Below are 15,412 nucleotides of genomic sequence, written 5' to 3'. Positions count from 1 at the left end.
GCCAGCATCTTGGAGTAGCAGCACAGCTGAGATTGCTGGAAGATTTGGAACATGTGATGCTGAAATAGGGCTGCTGCCTTTTCTGAACAACATAGGCTGGGCTGTAGCAGCCTAAATCTCCCCCTCCACACACACACTCTGTCCAACATTTCTCCAAAATGCATTTGTTTACTTATTTTCCTTTCTCCTGTTACCAATGCCTCCTTACCAGACATAGTTCCTCTTTTCTCATTCCTCCCCATCAGTGTCTGTCTCCGTCTCCACCTCAGTTGTGCTGAATTCACCCCACCCAGAGGTGTGTTTAGGTAATTTTAGATCTTAGACTTAATAGTCTTTTGGGCTTCCGCTTTAGACGGCCATGTGCATTACTACACTTCTGCTACCATTCCATGCTTTACAACTGCTTTTACGTCTCTGATAAGTTCGAGCAAACAAGCAAAAGAAAGTTTTAAAAGAGTTTGTCAACTTTAATTTAAAAAATAATACTCTGAGCATGTGAAGTTTTGCCTTTTAAATTCCCTTAAATTATAGTACTATCATGAGTACAGGAATAAATTTGGTTTGCTTCTGCTGCCCTAATGATAAACATATTTACTTGGGAATAAGCACCATTTTAATAGAGTGAACATCTGTAATCATTTATATGTCTGGCCAGTCTCTCTCCCCCCCCCCCCGCATATTATGTTTTTTAAAAAATAAGGACAAAGAATTCTGCAGTTACCATCGTCAACCCCAGTTGGCCCTCTCATTGCCCCATGTGTTGATGTGGGGCCTGATTCCCATTGCACCCATCATCTGCTGCTCTTTGGTCAGAGGAGAGGGACTGGGCTGTGGTCCAGCTGTTGCTGCACCACTGACTCCATCCCCAATTTGCCACAACAGTGATATATGATGTTTTCCACATAACATAGTACTAACAGCACAAACTGTTCTGGTATGCTGACAGTGAAGCCCGATGTCACTCCCATCATGGCCTGCTTCATTATTCCTGATGCTACACAGAACCTGACATCCTGGTAATGTAATAGAGGCAGTGCTATGATTGCAATCATACCATGAAATGCAAGCATCAGACAATGAAATTTAAGAACATTAGGTGCTGTCAGGGAGCAAGCATGAGATGGGAATCATGCTCTTTCTGGCTTTGACTGAAGTGCTGAACAGCTGCTTGCATCTAAGAAGAGCCTATAAAGAGAGTTCTTTCTCCACACTGCTAAAGTTGATTCATAGTTTGCAACAGAATAGGACAGAAGAATCTTCATACTGTTTCCAGTAGTGATCCGTTTCTAATAGTGCCCTTAGCAACTGTCATGTAGGGCATAGAAGTGCTGGCCTACTCTGATGGTTTGACCCCAGCACTGGGTAACTATTTATTTATTTATTATCATTTAATTAATTAATTTGTATCCTGCCCTTCCTCCCAGCAGGAGCCCAGGGCAGCAAACAAAGCACCAAAACACTTTAAAACATTATAAAAACAGAGCTTAAAATACATTAAAATACATTAAGACAAAACAGCGTTAAAAACATTTAAAAAAACTTTAAAAAGGGCTAAAAACATTATTAAAAAAACATATTAAACAATTCTGACACAGATGCAGACTGGGATAAGTCTCAACTTAAAAGGCTTGTTGAAAGAGGAAAGTCTTCAATAGGTGTCAAAAAGATAGCAGAGATGGCACCTGCCTAATATTTAAGGGGAGGGAATTCCACAGGGTAGGTGCTGCCACACTACACGTCCATTTCCTATATTGTACAGAACAAACCTCCTGATAAGATGGTATCTGCAGAGCGCAGTGATCGGCTGGGTATATAAGGAGTAAGACAGTCTTTCAGGTATCCTGGTCCCAAGCTGTATAAGGCTTTGTACACCAAAGGGATTTATTTGAGGGATTTATTTGAGGGTTGTCCAGAACAAGGAAGCCTAATACAGGTTTCTCAGCAATGGGCAGTTGACAGCAGAAGCTCAGTTTTCCAACTATACTATGAGGCTAGTGGCTAGATGGTGGGGGGGGGGGGAGGAAGAGGTGACTTCTATTTCCTTTGGCACAGGATTAGAAAGGGGCTTGCAGGGATCATTCCAATAGCATGAAGTAGAATACCGGGAGCAGTCAGAAAATCTGAATTTTCCAGCATAAGGATGAAAACTGCAGGAGAAACTGAGGGGTTCCAGAAGATATAATAATTTGGTAATTTGTGGAGGGAAGGAAGGAAGAAGTCTGTTATGCAGAAGGATAGAACACATAGAAGCAAAGAATATTTGGGGGCCCAGTATGATCATGTCGTAGCCGAGGCTCATTGGGTTATGAACATCTTTCCTTGCATGTTGGGATAACCTCATCAAAAACCAACTTTCTCATCATGTGATATTTCATTATAAAACTTTTTTAAAAAAACTCAGGCAGGGCTTCAAAAGATGTAGTATTTTTATACTGCTGTGCATGTTAGGAGCCATTATAATGCAAGCATTGTTACAGTGAAACCTATTTTTAAAGCTATTTCCCTCACTGCATGAATCCAATCTGTTATTATATATTTGAAGAAAACGTAGAGGAAAACACTGTTCTGCATTACAAAATTAGCTTATTTAAATTGAACGTATCCACAATTAAGCCATTCACAAATCTCTAGGTACAATGCTAGGCATCCTTACTTAGGAGTAGACCCATTGAGTAAACATGTATTGCATTGACCTGTCAGTCCAAAATCAGTCTGGATTTTTTAATTATTAAACCCTCTGCGAATTATATCGCAACAGATCCCAAACCTAGAAACTGTGCATTTTGACTGTTTTAATTTTTTCTGCTTTCTCAAATTAGAATATTGACTAAGAACTGGAAGAAAATAGTCTTCTTAAAGAAGCATTTAGATTGTCAATTTGACACCTGGAAGGTTTTTAACAGAAATGGCTGAGAAAAGTCCTAGTGGTTTTGCATAAATGTTTGCCTTTTAGAAGTTGAGATACAATTTCACAGGATTACCAGAGCATTTTGAAAACTTCCAAACACTTTTCAGAAGTGCAAAAATGTTGAAATGACAAGAATTTCAAATGCACAAGTGACATCTTATTACAAAATCCTATACATTTAGACTAGGATTACCAGGTCTCCATTTTTCAGCTGGAGTGTCTGGTTTTTTGGGGGGGCCCTCTGGCTGTCTGGCTAATATCCTTTAATCTCTGGACTCTCAGCTTCAATATAAAAAAACCTTAAGTTTCTAGGTGGTCTGGTTCCTGAGATATACACCAAAACGTCAACCGCCCCCTGTGACGCCCTTCCCTGGCTCTCCCTGTCAGGTTCCTACCTGCTCGTGGTTACTGCCTGTCACTAGGCACCACCAGGGACTCCACCAGTCTGGACTGTCCTTTTTTATGGTTTCTCTCCCCGCTCTAGCACAGATCTCAACAGATCCCCCTGCTAGGCAGCACCACCAGTCACGTCCTAATACCAGTATTCCCAGAGACTCTGAATACTTGTGGTGTTATTCTCTTCACCGCTGCCACCATTTGTTACAGTTTCCCTTCAGCCTTGGTCATTACCTTACCCTCCCTTCTGGTCTGTGAAACCCCAGCGAAGGATCAGGCCTTCGGTAAACCAAATATAGTTTTTATTAAATATAACAAAGATAACAAGATTTCTTCATAAGGCACTTAAGCATATGGTTTCATCTATTCCTGAGGTACTGGTCTTAGTATTAATCCGAACTCCACCCTCTCCTCACATCCACCAACTCTCCACACAATCTCCTCTCTTAAACCCACCAAAACAACCCACTAACATCCACCCAGATTTACCTGACATCCTTCCATTTATACTGTCAGCCATTTTAAACATTCAGCCAATCATCCAGTATTCTACTGCCCATTCACTCCCCCTTCCTCTTTCATCCCACTTACCATGTATCTCCTATACAAACAGCACTTACCCTATTTACACTAATACAGGAACATCACATTTCCCCCCCTTAAAACAACGGCAGAGTATTATTCCTGTTCCAGGATTTATACGTCGCGTTAACAATATAACAAGTCTCTATGGGGAAAATGTCTTTCTTTGTTCCTCCGTCTGGTCACGTCACTGCAGTCCCAGCCACTTGCCTGGAAAGTCCATCGGCCAGTACATTGTCTTTGCCTTTTATGAACTAGAAGTCCACTTGATAGTCTTGTAGGGCCCAGGACCACCTCTGCAGCATAGTGTTATGGTTTTTCATAGTCTGCAACCATAACAAGGCCCGATGATCTGTTGTTACCATGAATCTTCGTCCCCACACGTATGGGTGCAACTTGTTCAGTCCCCACACGACCGCTAGGCACTCCTTTTGGACCGACAAATAGTTTTTCTCCCTCGGCGTCAGCTTGTGACTCAGATACGCCACTGTTCACTGGATGAACAGATTTGCCATTTCATAATAGGGAAATACTGATGTCAGGATGCCCTCTGCTTTCTCCTTGAAGATTGCTCCTTTTCCTTTGCTTCCCTAATTGCTGCTGCTCAGCTGCAGCCAATATGCCTTCAAAACACATTATTTTGTTGCACTGTTGCTTACCCGAAGAATAAAAGGAGAAGGGAAGAGAAAGTCAGAGAGACTATGAGAATCATTTATGTTCAGTTCTCTGTTAAACAGCTTCTGCAAAGTATTCCCCTCTGCACATATGCATGTGTACACACACACATATATATCTGGCATGCATTCCTTGCTGTTTGACAAGGGGGAAGGACTGGGATTTGGTATTCAGACACATCAATTCACCTCCAGCTGCCTTTACATTATCAGGATAGAGCTTGCTGTTAGTGCTGAACAGCCATTCCACACAGCAGGTCAAAGGCAATTTTAAGAAGTGTATCAAAGGGGAAAGTAGCTGTAAACAACATCGGGGGGGAAAATCCCATGTTGGGCATTTGTAACCCTCCATAAGCAGTTTGGATTGCAACCTTTGAAAATCTATTTATGCAATTGTTTCTTAAAGCTTCTCTTTATTCTGATGGTAGTAGTCCTGTTCACATGTTGAGCACACTGTGCAGAATCAGTGCACAGTTGGGAGATAGGATGACACTCACCTGGTTTGTCTGTACCTAGGTACCCCAAGAAGGCTGACCTCGACACATTGAATGTAACACACACACACACATGAATTTTTCCATATTCCTATTGCAAGTTATCAGGCTTACTTTATATACACTGGACTTCTGCACATGTTTATGTTGCATCCAGCCGTCTATTGGGATTCTATTGGCCACTGTTCATGCCATTTGTATAAAGTGTCTGTCTGTGTGTGTGTGTGTGTGTGTGTGTGAAAGAGAGAGAGAGAGCAATGCATGTAAGCAAAGACAGGCTTTAATTCTAGTGATTTAGAGAGCCTAGTGATAACACCGCAGGTAGAGTCCCTGGACTTGCTGAATTAATTTGTTGCTCTGGTACAAACTGTAGCTCCATCTCCATTGCACTTCAGTTCCTACTGAATTTATCCCAAAGATGTTTCAAGCAACCATCCAATACTACTATGACAGTAGTAAGGCTATATGTATGATTTAAAAATCCATAAAAGTTACTATGCACTGTTTTGTATTTATTTATCTGTACATTTCCTTCCTCTAGTAAAGACTTATCATACCAGTCTTTCTGTCTATTTTGAGCTCCACTGATTCTGCCACCACCTTCAGTCATGTCCGTCTGCTGCTAGTCTCCATACCCACTGAATTATATACACAGTGGGAGGGGAGCGCAATATGCTAGTTTTCATCAGTTAAGTTTGGCATATGTGGGATTCCATGAAGTACTTTTCTGATTGAGTCTTGGGGGCAATCTGTGAAAATCCTGACAAAATGAGAAATTCCATTTCAAAGGCTTCTGACTGTGTGGCATACTCAGCTTGTAACAGTGAAAGAATGTTCTGAAAAGAGAAAAAAGATGGAAATCTTAAGAGAGATTAGGAAGCTGACTAGGCACTTGGGTCCAACTTCGTGTTTCATAGAACTGTTTCTGACCTAATTTCTATTTTCAGTGCTAGTATGCTGGTTGGTTGGTTGTTGTTTAAGGCTGCCTTTGCAGCCAAATATTTCAGTTGTCTTCTGTTTCAAAATCCATGGTGGTTCTCGCTATAGTCATTAATTTAGAGCATCTCACAGCCATTAATTCCTTCACCTTTTTGCCTTCTCTGTGAGACGGGGTTATGGTATTTTATGCCTGTCTCTCTTTTAATCCATGAAAAGGGTATATTGTAGGGGCCTTGGTCATATGATTGCTATTTGTATTGGGGGTGGTGGGGAATCTATCAATCTGTCTAGTGTGAGAATTTTGCTATGGATTGAGGGATTGGTGTAGGATCTCAATGCCTGGCCCCTGAGCACTTCTTAGTCTATTATTTTGTTTTTAAAAGATGATTTCTTAAAACTGGTGTGTGTGTATGCCTATTTGCCGAAATACCCAGTTTTCTCCCTCTTAATATCTTTTAACAGATCTACGATGAAAAAAAGAACCTGTTTGAAGTAAGAGAGAATGTCCCAGAGAAAATAGTGGAAAAAGTGGCAGGGGACATTGAGAGTCTGTTGGCCAAGAAAGTCCAGGCATTAAAGGTAAGATGGCTCGTTGGAGCATTAGCCTTGATTGGCTTTTCTGGTGGAACAGGGAGCCAACAATAATGGAACTGGTATTATGATATTCCAATATTCAGATGGTCTCTAAGTCTGCTGATGAATCTTTTAATCAGAATGCTTCACAGAATGTTTGTGAGGCAAAGAGCTGGAGAATTTAAGATATTCCCAGGATAGTGCCTTCTTTGTCCTTGGTATCTCTCTCATGCATGGGGCTGCAATCAGAGATCATTTTAAATGCGACCAATGTATCTCTCTTCCCTGACATGTCTAAATCATCTCAGTTTCTGTTCTACACTGAGTTCCTCGGAGAAGTGAGGAACTCACTTTGAGAGCTGTAATCCACAATGTTCACATGTAAGCAATGCATGGGTGAGAGGAGCAGGAAGTGTTTTGAGCTGTGATAAGGTGTACAGGTAGCTCTTCTCTTGGATTTGGAGTACATTTTCAATCCAACATTCCACTGTGTCATTTTTTTCCTGAATGAACTTCTTATATTACTGCCAGAGCAAGTCAACAACCTTCAGCTGCAATGTTAGGTGGCTGTAACACTTTATGTGATGATGTGCAATATCTGGCATGTCTCCTACTGTTTTGTGGGCAATTTGTATGAATATAGGGTACAGATTTCAGAAGCATAGGTGTAGGGTTTTTGGTTTTGGTTTTGATTTTTTGCTAGGTGCCTTTAAAGTTTCTTTTAGAAAATAAACTAAAAATGAATTTGGTTACTTCCCTGTGTTTTTGTTGGGGGGTATATATGAATATGGCATTCATTGTAAAGGTCCCTGTAAGTAAATAACCTGCAAAATTTTAGATGTATTGGGGCAGGGATTAAGGAGTTATGATGAATAAAAATCAGTCTGAGGATTTGATTTCGTGTGTATGTGTGTTTTCCACTCAGTTGACTCTGACTGACAAATTCTTTCCTTCTGCATCCCTGCCAAAGCTGCTGGGATTGAAAGTATAAAGGAGAGCCCCAATATAGTTATTTCCTAGTTGGAAGCAAGAACTGTCAGTCACAGAACTATACTCCCTTCTCTCCACTCTTCACCCTGTCCTTGTTTGGGGAGCTTCAGGAAATGTAATGATTTTAAAGAGACAGTCTGAATCTCTCCAAGTCCTCTGGGACCTCTGGAGTTCCAACGTGGCCTCAGGGCTTTGGGAACAGCCCACTTCAGATTGGGATGCTTCAGACAAAATCTGCCTCACCTGGGAAGAATCTCAGATCTGTGTGAATCTACCCAGTTTGGCTCAGGATTCATTTGAACAGAATGCATACCTCTATTGTTATATCTATACTTTACTTCCAATACCACAGCAAGTTGCTATGAAATGCAAATGATTGAGTTTTTCTTAGGTTTATAAATGCCAAGGATCAGGGTCTTGTTTCTATGACATTGCCTCTTTCCCAAGACAATATATCCTGACCTCGGACTTATTCTGCTTATTATTGAGTAACTGCCTCTAGTATCTTTCCCTCCCATTCATGACTCATGAGAGTGGTGATTTTAAAACAAATATTTACAGTTGAGTCAATTTGGGATGATGTGCATGAGTGAATAGGAGTGGATAATGTAACTACCTCCCCTTAAATATTAGACAGGCACCATCTGTGTTATCTTTTCGATGCCTACTGAAGACCTTCCTCTTTCAACAACCCTTTTGAGTAGAGACCTTATCCCAGTTGCTTTTTAAGATGTTTTTAAAGCTTTTTAAAAAAGATTTTTTAAAGATTTTGTTTTAATATGTTTTTAAAGATGTTTTGTTCAATATATTTTAAAGTGTGTTTTTAAGATGTTTTAATGTGTTTTTAGTGTTTTGTTTGCCCCCTGGGCTGCTTCTGAGAGGGACAGCGGGATATAAATTTATTAATAATTATTATTATTATAGCTTTGGTGATGTTAATATATTTCATCCCATCCAGTGCAGGCATTCCTCTCTCCTTTCCATTGTGGTGTTGTAGTAATGAAGGGCTATTTTACTGAACAATGTGTTTCAGATAAGCAGTAGTATCTAAAACAGGAGCTGTACTCCATATTAGTTTAAGGTTAAGTGCATGCAAATCTTCTCTTCCAAAGTGCATCCAGATTAAAGATAAGTAAGCTGTATCTTGAGAATTTTATTAACACTTACAGCCTTCCCCCTCTCCTGAAAATGACCAACATTGCTAATAGTAGTTTGCTTTTTCTGAAGATACCTGAAGATGTTGGAATAACAATGTATATTAACATGTAAACTCAGAAGTAAGCCCCATTGATTCCAAGGGACTTACTCCAAGATAGTGAGTATAGCATTGCACTCACTGTGCTGCATAAAACATGCAAAAGGATGTGGGATGGGCAGTTGAGGTTTTGAATTAAATATGTGCTTATTTGAATACAATTCCCTCCCCCTCCTCAGCCAAAGGCTTGTTTGACAGCTGATGCCTGTTAATTTTTCACGTAATGTGTCTGGCCACAGACAATTTACTTTGCCTTATGAATTCTGCATATTCCATAGTTTATTGGAGGTTATGCCTTGAAGTGTGCAATTTCTGTACCGTGACCTGAATAAAGACTGCTGTCTAAATTGATGTTTTTATCTCAGACTTCATCTCATCCAGTAATATGAGATATAGGAGTTTTTATAATAATAAAAAAATAATATAGCATCCAGTTAGTATCCCTTGTGCCTATACTTCCCAATCACAGGGAAGTTGTTAAACCTTCAAAATTTGTAGTCTGCTTCTGATTTCTTTATGCTTTGGGTTGTTTGGGACATTGTTCAATCTAAGTGTTCTTATGTGGCCAGCTCAGAACTGTCTTATGGCAAAACAAGCTCAGAATTGTTATTATGGGAAAACAATCAAATTAAATAGCATGAATTGTTCCCCCAGCAAAATGGTTGTTGCAACTGGAGCACTCTGAGATGCAATTTCACACTTCGCCAAGAGGTAAATGTGTTGTCTTAAAGCACCCTTGCTTTGTTTAGAAAATGTGGAAAATGTGTGAGGCTACATTTGGGGTATAGTGTGAGGATGAAATTCGTTTTGCATATTTGCATTGACTGTGTGACTCTGGATATCAAACTTAATTGTGCTGTGCCTCAGCATTTTGTCAGCTGTAGTTATCTAGTTTATGAGATGGAGACGGATGCGTGGAAACAGCAGAAATATAGAGCATTTATACCTTCACCTTCTGTTGGGTGGGATTGTAGTTTAAGAGCATGGTGACTTTTAAGCAGGAGTCTGTGTGTGGTAGTGCAGGTGGAGGTTCAGGCTTCTTGAAATTTTACTCCCCCCTCCCATGTTTCTAGCCTGCCAACCCCAAAGGCTGAAAACTGGATCAGTTTATGGAGTCATTAAAATACAGCTTTTCCTGGACTATGCTACTTAAGACAGAGGTGGAGTATTGCATGCCTGAATGCTCTCCCATGAGGAAAAGCTCCCTGTACATAGAAAAATAGCATGTCAAGTGCCAGTCTAGATATGCAGCCCTCCTACCTGCAGTAGCTAGGGACAGAACTGTCAGTTTCATTTTCTCTCACTTTCTCATTTTTCCAGTCCTAAAACCAGTTCTTCACATTTCTATATCATTCTCAAATTTTATTTTAAAAGTCCTCACATTTTAGTGTGCATTTCTCATAATTTGCACATTTTGTATGCATTTCTTCTAAATATACACATTTTGCAAGTAAGTTTCTATTTTATAAAACATTTTAGTATGCTGTCTTCATAATACATATTTAAAAAGTGAAATACACTTGGTTTGAGGAACACTTGCAGAATTTGGAGAAGAATGCATTTTGAAGGATAGCTGCATTTTGGTTTGTGTATGGTTTCTGGAAGTGCAAATTAGGTAGGTTCACATTAAAAATCAAGACTAATTTCTCCATCATTGCTAAGTACAGTCCAGGAAAAGCTTTACCACTTGATCCAGCTGAATGTATAAATTGGTGCTCTGTAACAGGGGGATAAAACCATATAAAATGTTTTATGGGAATCCTGCTAACTTCAAATAAATATATTAAAAAGTGAAGACTTCCATGCTACCACCTTTTATAAATACCACTCCACAAAAATATCTTGTAATACTTGTGAAAGAAGTTGCAGTGCTTGCTTGGGCCATCCACTATGAATGCCTTTAAGTATGCAATTGCTGCCACACCTTGATATGGTTAGCAAAGGCATAATTATAGCTCAGTCCTATGCATGCATATGTGGAAGTAATCCCACTATTTTGGATGGGGCTCAGTCCCAGGGCAGTGTACATAGTAGAGATCATAATGGCACATTGGGAAAAAGTTGTGGTCATGTAGGGAAGCTGGGGCTTACAGTACCTTTGCTGTTGCTCTTGTGTGACTGACGTGTCTCCAAGTACCCAATCCCAGTAGGAGATGGGTTGTGCATTTTACACCAGCTGAGGCTTCAGAACAGTGATCAAAAGCAGAAATCTACTATGTGCTCAGTCTGTTTAGTTCAATTGGGAGTTATCTCAGGCTCATCTATTGTTTGAGCACATATTTTGCATTGGGCAGATGCATCCATTTAACAGCTCCTATAACTCCATGGTTTTCCTTACAGATATGTCTTAAGTGGGGTCTTTATCCATCCTTCAGTCCTCTGATAGGAAGTTATTTTAACACCTTGAAAAAGCTGGCATGCATCAGAATAGGTCTTGGCTCACTTTTTAAGAGTGCCTTGTGGCCATATCATGGTTAGCAGCTAAAGACTTCCTGTGAAGAATAGTCTGGCTCATTACAGATGATTGCGCTGCTGAGTTGGGTATGAAAGCCTGCTACAAGCTAGTTTGGGTAGCTTGGTGTTGTACAAGAAGCTATATTCTCTTTGGTTCTACTGTTTTTCATATCTAATTTGCTGATATTTTGTTTTGCTTACTATTCGGGAGGAGCAAGATATGGAGGTTGTGCAACAGGTGCTCTGAGCTACTGTTAACCCATCACCAAAAAGCCCAACATGAACCCCACACAGTCTCTTTGCACTGCATCTTTGTGTCTCTTAATACACAGGGAGAAGTTGTTCTTGAACAATCAGGAGATACCATCTACAAGAGCCAGTGTCCGATTCAGACTGAGGAGATACAGGTTCAAATCTTCACCCATCCATGAAATTAATTGGGTAACTTTGGGGCAGTCATTCAAGACTGTTGTGAGAATAAAAGGTGTGAACCATGTATGCTGCCTTAAGGTCCTTGAAGTAGAGACAGATTATGTGTAAAATATGTTCAGTTGTTTCATATTTAAGGGCCAACTGGTTTTACACATCACAGAATGTGAGAGGCAACAGAGTACATCTAAATAGGTCAACCACAAAAGTGGATGACTGGAAGTGGCGGCACAGAGATAATATGACTTTTTCAAAATTACATAGGAGGTCAGTGGTAGGCTTAGAGAGACCTCTGGCTTTCAGAATAGCACCACAGAAGATAAGATTTCCCTCATTGAGATGGAGTAGCATAACAACCACAATGTAAGAAACAACAGTTCTAGAGAGATTCACAACAAGATTTTTAGTGAAGCAGCATTAACATGTTTATTATATGTTCTTGCAAGAGCGGGTGTCCACCATAAGGTAGGCACACCCAAATGACATTGGTACAGATCTTTTATCCTCTAGCCCAGCCGCTTGGTTCCCTCCCCTGTTTCCCCATTGGTTAGGTACTCCAGGGTTTACAGCCTATCCGTGCCGCCTATTCATGTCACATGAATCTCCGCCCCTGTTGACATCTCCCATTACTCAGATTTTACCTCCCCTATACTCTTATTTACTTTTATCCATATTTGGTATTTCTCCTCCCTCTTAATGTCCCCATTACATCAGTCGGAAAACCCCTTGCTATGTTTGTCAGAGTAGAAATCCCCTTCAAGCAAAATCCCCTTCTGGGTTATTCAAGCGAAGCAGGACTAACCACAAGCTGTCTAGGACATCTATTTTAGCTTTGCCTTCTAGTTTCGCTACCTACTGTTTTACTTCAAGAAAAATCCCCAACTTAACTGTGTTCTTTATGAAATTCTTTTCTAGCAGCTTCTAACTAAAATCTACACAGAGGCACATTTCTATAAAGCATTGCATAAAAAGCTATTTTAACTTATGGCCTTAGACAAAGTTATAAATCATTCTGCAAAAGCAACATATTTCATGTATATCACAACAACAACATTTTTCTTCTCACTGCATTTCTCATGAAACTTGGGAGACAGAGATTCTATTGACACAGTATACAGATGCAGTATCCGGTAGCCCATAAGCCCACCCAATAATAGAAAGGGAAATTAATCTCTGCAGCTGAGCACTTGTCTTAAAACACCACACAGCCTAAATTGGAGAAAAACAACATTTAAAGGTATAATCTCCCTGCTTTGTTAATTAATAGTGACAATTCATCCCTTTCCCCACTTCTTCTTTAATTGCTGGTTGGTTGTTTTTTGTTTTAATTATATTTTTAATTTACTCCTAATCAAATCCTGGCTTGTGGTCTCTCTGTGTTTATTTAATTATTTTGTTAGCATATGTGTGCAAGTGTGTGGCTGCATGCTTCCGTCTGTTTTCTCCAAATTGTTTTTTACCCCCCTTTCTCCACAGCCTGGATCAGATCCAGTAATGCAATTTGAATCCAGTCTCTGAGGTCTGGAATTCTAATTTACAGATTGCAGAGTGGGAGTTGAACAATGCAAACACCAAGACCGGAGTTTATTGTCTAATCTAATCGAGGGCAATCAGATGTTTGTAACAAGTCTATCAAAGCTGCATTGAGCCCTTTCAGTGAACACTGTAACCAGCCTTCTAATAATGCTAAAGCGATTTAGGGCTTCATGCACTTTCATGCAGATTAGCTTGCATATTTTCCTTCTCCAGGGCAGGCTTGGCAACAGCCCAACCCACTTTGCTTTCAGAACTTTGTAAGCAGCTTCATGCTCTGTGAGGGAATGTCCACACGTTAGGGTGGGGTGTGTTTTTTTTAATATTGAAAATGGCATGGTTCCTGGTATATATGTATGTGTGATTTGTTTTTATTTATTTATTTTATTAATAAAATGTTAACATAAATATTTTTATTAGAAATATTTATGTCATTAAATATTTCTATACCACTTTTCATACACAATAACAAGGTGGTGTTCAAACAAAGTAAAATAAAATTACAATTCAGAGTAAAATCGCAACCATTATGTCAATGTCATAAGTTGAAAAGAATAAAAAACACCTTTATATTTAGGGACAAGCAAAAGACCTCAGAAAATAAATGGCTTTTCAGGAAGTTCTCAGATTGGATCACTGTGGAGGTTTGCCACAATTCATAGGAGAAATGGTGCCACTACTGAATATATATATTCCCCCTATAGTGGTCTCATGGCTGGCCTATTGTGTATTCAGCATTCCCATAGTGCAGAAACATGTCCCTGTCAAAAGTAGGTGTGCACTTATCCAGTACAAGCCTAAACACTAACAAAAGGTTTATCTCTCTAATCAGAATGGAAGTGTGTAGATTAGAGGAGTTGAATGTTGCAATAAATATGAGGAAAGCTGCAATTCTGAGAGCTGTGCAGCGTATATAGGGAGAAGCTCCATCAGGGCTCCATTGTTTCCCAGTCTGGCAGTGGGGATTCAAAACACTAGCTAAATGGAAAATTGCATTTCTCCAGCAGTCACAAATAGAGGACTGAGTCCTGGAAAAATAAAAGTCCCATGCAACTAATATTTTAGATATCTGGGTGGCTGTGGTGAGGTGGAGTCTGGATCCTCCACAACAGTTTCATAGTAAGTGCACAATAGGTGGAACCAGAACCAATGACAGATAGAGCCAACAAATGCTAGTTTTGTCCCCATCCTACTCCATGCTGAGTTCTGTAAGAGCAAAAGTGAGACTAAGGAGGAGAAACCTGACAGCCAGGGCCATTCCCTGGGCTGGTAGTAAGTAAGGCAGGCAGGCGGGTGAGGACTGGCTGAGGGCATGCTGAGAGTGGTTGGGGCAGTGTCCCATTCACTCAAATTCTCCAACCTCTACTGCTCCCAGACTCTATTCTGTGCCCTATATTTTGTGCACAGTGCAGGATCCTCCATTGCTTCAGGATCCACCTGAGGATCAACTGAGGATGGAGAGCAAGTACACAATTATCTGGGAATATTGCACAGTTTTCAGACTAACCCAGCTGGCTTCACCCTTCTCCCAGTCTGTACACACAGTGTGCCCTTATTGTTCTCCCCCTTCCATTGGGCAAAGGAGGTTTCAGCAGCAGGCAATTCATCTAGGCTGTTATTTCTTTGGGTGCAGGGTACAAGCAGGACTAGCTGCCCTGTTGCCACTGTTCCTACTTGAAGGAGACTTCCAATGCCAAGAGCATCTTCAGAGGCATATAAAGTCTAGAGTTTATTTTTTATGTCTGATTGCATAGGTCTTAGATTAATAATGGGCCCTAAACATGCATGTCAACATGTATTTAAGAGGTTGAAGTGCTTGCTAAACTTTGACTTCTGCAATTCTGGCTCTGTGAGTCTTCAGGAGAGTCTTGGATTACTGTTTTCTACGTCACTCAGACTGCATTTCAGCTTCAGCCCTGGAGAGTAGAACTGAGATAATTATCCATCTAAGCAGATACCTAATAAGTCTCTGTATCAGAAAGAGATTCCTCACCATGCACATTTGACTATGAGCCCTAAGGCACTCTTGAATAAGGAAAGATGTTGCTGGAGAATGAATAAGTAAATATACAGTACCTAGAGTGTTTCGTTTTGCTACAGGCAACATTAAACTTGGTGCACAGTATCTGTATATCTTTGAATGGTCTTTCCTTGTACCCAGGACTATGCTTAGGAGTTGGACTAT

At 40.2% G+C, this 15,412-nt stretch overlaps 1 protein-coding gene across 2 annotated transcripts in view; it reads left to right on the top strand.

The window, feature by feature from the left end:
* The window catches only part of CACNA2D2 (calcium voltage-gated channel auxiliary subunit alpha2delta 2), a 1,044,533-nt gene that overhangs the window by 282,207 nt on the left and 746,914 nt on the right, over nucleotides 1-15,412 (top strand). For both annotated transcript variants that reach the window (XR_009761453.1, XM_061617858.1), the window contains exon 3: nucleotides 6,456-6,572. Coding sequence is in view for 1 of the 2 variants with exons in the window: in XM_061617858.1 (XP_061473842.1) it covers nucleotides 6,456-6,572 (117 nt within the window). In the remaining variant the exon portion in view is untranslated. The remainder of the gene's footprint in view (nucleotides 1-6,455; nucleotides 6,573-15,412) is intronic.

The sequence above is a fragment of the Rhineura floridana genome, chromosome 3 (genome assembly GCF_030035675.1).
Source record: "Rhineura floridana isolate rRhiFlo1 chromosome 3, rRhiFlo1.hap2, whole genome shotgun sequence".
In the NCBI taxonomy this organism is placed as follows: Eukaryota; Metazoa; Chordata; class Lepidosauria; order Squamata; family Rhineuridae; genus Rhineura; species Rhineura floridana.
This window is presented reverse-complemented; position numbering and strand designations above follow the sequence as displayed.